The 8,550-nt window shown below is 40.2% G+C and overlaps 1 protein-coding gene across 1 annotated transcript in view; it reads left to right on the forward strand.

Annotated features, from left to right (window-relative positions):
• Window positions 1-7,357, forward strand: part of LOC306774237 (rap1 GTPase-GDP dissociation stimulator 1-A-like) — a gene marked incomplete at both ends in the record, with an annotated part of 70,130 nt that extends 62,773 nt beyond the window's left edge. The window contains 4 exons of the mRNA XM_079264238.1: window positions 3,300-3,443; window positions 6,693-6,824; window positions 6,944-7,078; window positions 7,232-7,357. Coding sequence (XP_079120364.1) covers window positions 3,300-3,443; window positions 6,693-6,824; window positions 6,944-7,078; window positions 7,232-7,357 — 537 coding nt within the window. The remainder of the gene's footprint in view (window positions 1-3,299; window positions 3,444-6,692; window positions 6,825-6,943; window positions 7,079-7,231) is intronic.
• Window positions 7,358-8,550: the final 1,193 nt, after the last annotated feature.

Here is an 8,550-nt window from a genome sequence, read left to right on the forward strand (position 1 = left end):
TACATCTTAAAAGACGAGGACCTACAGTAGTGTGATGGAACTTTTGGTAAGTCCAAAAGGAATGTCTTCAGGAAGTCCTGCTCTTCTCTTGGAACCCTCACTGTCTCAGTCTGCTGAGAACTTTGCTCTCTTCTCCCCAGCCACTTCAAACATGACCACTGCTTTATCCCCAGTGTTGACAGGAACATGCGTTGACACACTGTAAGTCTTTTACCATCCACAACAAGGTGATAAAAAATAGTTGTGGACCTCCTGGACTGTTCTGCTCCTGTTCTACGCCGCTTCACACTGCTTAGCTCTACTAATGACCTTACAAAAATTTTCCTCTCTTTCCAATCTAATTTCTCCCATAAGTATTTAACAAATTTCCTCTCTCTTTGTCTCATCAAATTGTCTACATTTCAGTTTAGAGGACTTTTGGCATGCCGCAGATTGGCATGGCATTCCAATTTGTCTTGCGTCTTTTAAGACAGTCCCTCTATTTTTTCTGCCAAGATAGGATTGCCCCTTCATCCGCCTTCTTTTCTGGATGTTGATCTTCCAAGTCTCAGGATTTGACCTCTGCTTCTGCCTGCCCTGACGAGCCTCACCAGCCGATGAGTCCACTTTAACTTCTTGTCCCACTGACAAAGACAAGACAAAGATAATAACCAAGTGAGATGTGTGTGTGTGTGTGTGTGTGTCCATGTGCAAGACAATACACACACATCTTCATGTGTGCCATACGTCTACGCTATTTAATCAATTACACATCGATGTTTACAAATGTGCAATCATCATCTAAAATTCTCAGTTTTCATATATGCCCACTGATGGGCTGATCTTTTTTGCAATACAGTGACAATGAAACAAAGCTTAAGGGTTAATACTTCCTTAAATAACTGCAGATACTAAATCTTGATCTATAAAACCTTTTTAATGTGTATTTTCCTGTGGGCAAGTTATACATAAATATTTTGACAATACTTACCTTCATTTTCAGATTCTTCTGGAGAATACTCGTCACCTGTGGATGATTCTTTAAGGGAATGGGGAGTGGGTGAAATAGAAACACAATTAGTGAACTGAATGCAATATTTACATAATACTGCAGAACGTTTGTATTCTCTGTAGTGACTGACTGAACCCTTTCTTTCCTTCCACAAACCTTCTTCACTTGTGCTGACCCTCGTTTCTGCCTCAAATGCCCTATCATATTTTATTTTGGCAATTCCACAAAGCTCCTCTAAAGAGAGAGACATTTCTATCCTGAAAACGAGAAACCGAACATGCATCAGACCTTGAAATATCTCAGATAGAAATCTAGGTTACAAATAAACAAAACTCATCTATTCAACGATGAAATATGAAAGTATAAAGTCTGTGATTGCAGACATAGTAAATCATCTTATAGAAACACAACGGTACAGGAGGCTTACAACAGCAAAAAGATGGTGTTTGCGCAGAAGAAATGTATCGATATCAACAGAATGCTAACTATTATCCATCTAATCGCCGTACAAACAGATGCCGTTCATGAGCCGGTAGTCATCAGGCTGGAGTTGTAAACAACAAAAATAAGTTCAACTCCTAGAGCTAATCCATACAAATAAAGTCCGCGGGTGAATATTAAATACTGTAAACTTGACTGCAATGGTCAAATATTGAGTTTATGGTCATACTTTACCTTGATTTCAAAGTTATTATGAAGTCGTGTCGTGTGTCATATGGTATCCCAAACAATGGGGCGGGTGATACGGCCAGACGCGGAACTGGGAGGTACGTGCTTTTTGATTGCCAGCTCTGACAGCCAATGGAGATACGTGTTAAATAAATGGCCTCATAAAACGTCGTCCCATTGGTGACATAGAAATCCAAAGCATCAGATGATAGGGAAGAATGTGGACATGCTAAATATTATAAAACGTCCAAAACGTCAAGAGTGGACATACGCGGTTTTCATCGGACAGCGATATATATATATATATATATCCTCTCCCAGGATGGAAACACTGCTTTGTCTATTCTTCTTCCTCCTGAAGTCAACAATCATCTCTTTTGTTTTGCTGCTATTTAATATGAGATGATTGTCACCGCACCATTTAACAAACTGACTGACCAGTTCTCTGTACTCTGCTTCTTGTCCATCCCTGATACACCCCACAACTGCAGAGTCATCAGAGTATTTCTGCAGATGACAGGACTCAGAGTTGTACTGGAAGTCTGAGGTGTACAGAGTGAAGAGGAATGGCCAGAGTACAGTTCCTTGTGGTGCACCAGTGCTGCTGACCTCCATCTCAGACACACAACCTTTCAGTCTCACAAACTGGGGTCTGTTTGTGAGGTAGTCATAGATCCAGGTGGTTGTGGAGGTATCCACCTGGAATTTATGGAGCTTCTCACATAACAAAGCAGCTGAATGGTATTAAAAGCACTGAGAAATGAAAGAACATGACCCTCAGAGTGCTGCCTGAATGGTCCAGATGAGAGTGTGCTCTCTGGAGCAGGTATATGATGGCATCTTCAACCCCAAGTCCATTACGATATGCAAACTGGAATGGGTCCTGAAAGGTGTTTACTTGCACAGCACTGGGACTCGATTTTGTCTCAGACTGGTGTTGAAAAGTATATATATATATATATATATATATATATATATATATATATATATATATATATACATATATATATATATATGTGTGTGTGTGTGTGTGTGTGTGTGTGTGTGTATTAGTGTTAATTTAGGTTTATTTTATTCTTCATTCATTCTTTGTTAAATGTAATGTCTTCTCCCCACTTGTTGTCTCATGATTGTCCTTTGTGCAGTACATTAAATCCTCCAGCGCTCTGCTTCGTTACTCATATATGAAGCTACGCTTTCTTTCTACTTCTACTGTTTAATCCTGTGTTGCCTCTACTGGGTTCTTGGTGTGCAGGAATAATTCTAATAATAATATCATAATAATTCTAACAATTCACTTGCATTCAGGAGATTATTCACTGTGTTAATATTATTTATCAACCAATTATGTAGAAAAGTGTTTTTTTTAGTGTGTAATATAAACGGGTTTTTCCACAAATTAGTTTTGTGGGGAAACTACGTTGACGCTGCAGCAAAACTCGACAGCGGAGACCCATCCAATATCACTCTCCAGTGCTCAATGAGGCGTCTACGTATATATGATGTCTATGGTAGGAACCGCCCACCGTGCTTCAATTCAGTAGGTTTCTTCAGAAACCTACGGGTTACGTCACGGAGGCTCCGCCCATCTTTTTACTGTCTATGGTTCTGAAGCATTCTCATTGTGTTGCATCTCCAGACACCCTGAAGCTGCAGTTTGCAGATTCTGGAGTACCACAGGCTTTGTCAGAAATGATCCGAGGCCTGCAGGGACATTCAGACCCACATGATCTCTGTAGCATCAAGATTGCCTCCAACCTTATTGTGTCTCTGCTATTAGGAGGTGAGTGACTCTGTTGGTCTTTCCGCCACTGATATTTCATGTTAAATAAATAGGGTCACAAAAAACCAACAGCATTTCTGTTTGCAGCTGCATAGAGGAGCAAAATCTTTCACTAAAAACAGTGTTTTTATTGGTCTCTAATTTCATTAGTAAAATAATTGTCATGTTTTTGTTTTTTTTTTCTCTCATAAAGAAGCATTTAAATCTACTCACCATGGGTCTACATACATGACAACTACCACTAATTGTGCCTGAATGAACAAACATGCATTCTGTCCATTGACGGCCATTGTACATTTACTGCATGCTATGCCCATCGAGCTACACGTATGTATGTATTTATATCTGCATGAGCATTTCCAAACCTTGTTGCACTCTAGTTGTCTTATGATTCTGAGCAGCCAAGAGTACATGATGACAGTATTTACGTGGGTTACAAATAATAAATTGGTACTGAATGTAGGCAAGACAAAAAGTATTGTTTTTGGAACTAGACACATGCTACTGAGTGAACCTAAATTGAACATTGTTGTTGAGGGCATATGTGTTGAACAAGAACAAGAGGCCAAACTGCTTGGGGTTGAAGTGGATAATAAAGTGTCATGGTCTAAACACATCAATCAAGTAGTGTGTAGGATGGGAAGAGTCTGTCAATGATTAAAAGATATTTGTTACCCCATGACATGACTGCAGATGTTATAAAAACGCTTGTATTGTCTCAGTTAGATTATTGTTCTGAGATTTGGTCCTGTACTGCTGCAACAAATATAACAGCCTTGCAAACAGTCCAAAACAGAGCAGCTCGATGCGCACTTCGGTGCTCATTTAGAGCCAGTGTAAACTGGATGCATCATGTATTGTCCTAGTTAAATGTAAAAGAGAGATTTACAGCCTCACTGCTAAATTTAACCAGAAATATTATTACCACTAAACTTCCAAGAACGCTGCACTAAGAGCTTTGTTTTAGTCTTGAAGAACACAACGATGAAACCAGACATACTACAGAGGGCAGATTCAGACTACCAAGAGTACAAACAAACTATGGGAAAAGTACTGGTATCTATATGTACAACTGGAACACATTGCCAAGCTATATTATCAAAGCAAACAGTAAACATTTGTTTAAAATTCTTTTAAAAAGGAATCTCCAAAATCATTAAAATATTGTGTCCTAAATATAAACTTGATGATGGTATATACCATTTAGTAGCCATTGCTCAGTAACCACTCTTATTACTGGGTAGATAACTGTAAGAGGTCATAATGACGAAGGTTATCCCTCCTTTATTGCAGGAACAATAACAGAGTGTGTGTATGTGAGTGTGTATGTATGCGTGTGTGGGTTTAGGTGGGGGTGGAATGAGCTAGTTATGTGCTATCACTGTCAAGGTTGTGTAGAAAACTGGTGTAATCATTGTAATATGAGAGGAACGTTTTCACTCCAGGAAGAATAGCTGTATTGCAATAGCTAATGGAGATCAAAATAAATACAAATACATCACCAGATAGTTGCACCAAGTCCAAAAACGGACACCTCCAAAACATTTGCATAAATGAAGAAAAAAAATCACAAACTAGTTGTTCAAATGTGCACCATGCAAACACCAGCCAATTTAAGTGACTTATTATTAATAAACCAAACATTTTTTATGAATAAGGTGCGGCAACAATGTAATTATTTATATGTTCTCAGCTCGTAATTCCAAGATCGCTCTGTCATTTCTGACAAATATTTCTCACAATTCTGAGTTCCAAAGACAACCAAATATTGCTTGGCATGTTGTAGTCCCCCTGCACGGAACAACTGGTGAGATATGTTCCTGCTGGCTGTTCTGTGGTTTAGGATGGAGAAACCAGCTGAAACCAGGATGCTGGATGATGTTTGCAGCATTCTGTTATCACATGAATAAAGTCCCCAAGTGGCAAAATAATAACTACAGGAAGGTGGTCTGATGGTTCAGTGGATATTATACAATTTAAAAAAAAATAAAGTTCAGCTTAGAATAAACCTTCACAAATATTTACTGTGTGAAACAAGATTTATCACATCAGATAAAAGAGTGAATAAAGAAAAGTAACGAAAGGAAGCAGCGGATTTGCCTAATGTGTGAATGTCTAGGTTGGGTCATGGCTTCTGCATAAACGGCTTGGGTCCAGATTTCAATGGGAGATATCAAAGGGTTGGGTTTGGTCATTGTAGTGGATTCTGGTGGATGAAACTGAACCTGTGAAGGACTCTGGTCTTGCAGAACATAGGTTTTCTGAACAAATGCTGTTGGTTTTGTTTTTCCTCCCAAACAATGATCTGCATCAACTCTTTCTTCTTCTTGATGCTTTATTGCAGTTTATAGACGTCACTTATTGTTTGGTCACTGGATAGTCCATTTGCTAATGAACCAATAACCCCAGCTTTCAAGTGGACTAGAGTTTGCTTCTTTGGTCCACATCAGAGTGCGGTTGGCGTTCATACTGCGCCAAATAAATTGTAATGTCCCTGGAAGCGAACCACGGTCCGGTTAAAGAGGACCAAACAGCAGCAGTGTGAATATTTCCTAAAACTTCACCAGATCTCCCTGAGCGCTCTCTTCTGTCATCAGTTTCTCAAAAACGGCAGTGAGTAATTCTGTGGGGTAAACTATGATGGTCATGTGACCCTCCAGCTGGTCTAAGGAGGTTTTCCAGCGTTTCTTTACAATCCAGACACAACATGTAGTGTTTATTCAGAGACTCTAGATGGTAAATCCACCATTATTTATCACATCTTCATCACCATCACTACCATGTTGCTAAGAGACCTCTATTTTCACCTGGACATGATGATGAAGACACTTCCTGTCAGACTTTCCACCAATCAGAGAGCTTAAACTGACGGTAACGTCCAATCAGGAGCAGCCAAAGATCAACAAGTGATGAGAAAAGCAGGAAAATAATGATCCTCTATGGCTGGAATAAAGCCAAGAAGATGTTTGGGATGCAGCTGAGGTGGAGGTGCTGCAGTGAGGACAGCAGGTAGATAGTAGCAGGAAGTTAAAAGTGGAAATATGTAAATAGTTTCTGTTGAAACGAGAAAATGATCTGCAGATTGGTTGTTTTTTTGTTTTGTTTTCTTCTTCTGGTTGCTTTCTATAACACCATGTCTACATGCTGACAGGGATGAGGAAGTCAGTTTCTACATGCTAGCTTACAGTGGAAAAGTGGAGCAACAATGTGAAAATGTCCCAGAGTTTTAATGGGTTTTCTGTCTGTCAGATGAGTCCATGCAGAAGTGTTTTGGTGAGGGATCGGGGCAGGTCTACCAGGACATCTTGTCCTGGATACAGAGCTCCAACACCCAGCTGCAGCTGTCAGGAGCTTTGGCCATCGCTAACTTTGCCAGAAATGGTAAATCACACACACACACACACACACACACACACACACAGATCAATGCTGAGACGTTAATTTTTGAGTGAAATATGTGATTATGTCTGATAGCTGAGTTGGAAAGTGTTTTCTGTCAGACAGTAACTGTATGAAGATGCTGGACCTTGGTGTGGTTCCACACATCCTGACCCTGTTGGAGCAACATGTTGATGAAGGGGATGTGTCTGTGCAACATGCTGGACTGAGCGCGCTCAGGAACCTGGCCATTCCAGGTATGGTTCAATACTGAACAGAAACAAAAAGGTTCAAATGACTCAACAAAGACATCAGAAGTTCTGACAATACACACCAAAAGACCTAACCTAAACATGCACAGCTCACTGAAACACCTGAAAGGTGAGTTCTGTCATATTTCTCCCTTTCAGTGACCAACAAAGTCCGGATGTTGGAGGATGGAGTGATAGAAAGGATAAAGATGCTGCTGCGCAGCGACATGCCACCAGTTCAGTTCAAGCTGCTTGGAACACTACGTATGATGGTGGACGGACAAGGTAAGAAAACCTTTCACAGGTTTAAAATATAGTCATTTACCACAGACACATGCCCTTCAGATGAAAAGTTGGATACAGCTACCAACTGACATCGAACGAGTCTCAAACCACTGCGCTCCTGGATAAACGTTATTCAGTGGTCAATGATCTTCCCAAAAGGGATTCCTGTATGTGACATGTCACCAGGGGAAGCAGAGCTGCTGCTCACATCATATATAACATATCACAGTCTTTCCGACATGTTCTTTCTGCCTTCCTCATTTTTAATTATGATAAATTGTAGTTAAATCTTCAAAAGATTTATGTTAGGCTGAGCTCATGAATTGTAAAAACACTATTTGAACATTTAAGGTGCATTCGCCTCTAGTCCGCTAGACTGGTTCCGATTACCAAACTCTTCCATCTCTGAGAATGCTGCACACAATGCCATACCCTTACGAGTCATATTTTATTATCCAGTAAGCGTGGTCATGACTCAGTTATTCCAAAGAAGTTGTAAAGAAAATATACTAGTGTCACTACTTTACTTTACACTAAAATGCATGAATTTAAATTCAGTTAACATTGTTTTTATGCCCTCACGATAACAAATACTGTCCATAAAAATGTAAAATAGTTTTATATAAACTCTATGTGCTCATTCAGAAAATGAGTTACTAACAAAGTCTGTCATTGCCTTGTACTTGGGCTGCACGGTGGCGCAGTGGTTAGCACTGTGGCCTCACAGCAAGAAGGTTGCTGGTTCAATCCTTGGCTGGTTTGGTCAGTGGCCTTTCTGTGTGGAGTTTGCATGTTCTCCCCGTGTATGCGTGGGTTCTCTCCGGGTACTCCGGCTTCCTCCCACCATCCAAAGACATGCATGATAGGTTAATTGGTCACTCTAAATTGCCCCTAGGAGTGAGTGTGAGCATGAGTGTGGTTGTTCATCTCTCTGTGTGTGGCCCTGCGATGGACTGGCAAGCTGTCCAGGGTGTACCCTGCCTGTCGCGCAAAGCCAGCTGGGATAGGCTCCAGCTTCCCCGCGACCCTGAATTGGAATAAGCGGTTTGGAAAATGAATGAATGAATGAATGAATGAATGCCTTGTACTTTCATTCATTGTACTTTTTTTTTTTATACAGCAAACATGAAATTTAAACATTGAACAATGGATTAAATTATTTGGTTTCAACTCAATAATTAGGCCCGAGCACC

The sequence above is a fragment of the Telmatherina bonti genome, assembly GCF_933228915.1.
Source record: "Telmatherina bonti genome assembly, contig: scaffold_148, whole genome shotgun sequence".
Classification (NCBI taxonomy): Eukaryota; Metazoa; Chordata; class Actinopteri; order Atheriniformes; family Telmatherinidae; genus Telmatherina; species Telmatherina bonti.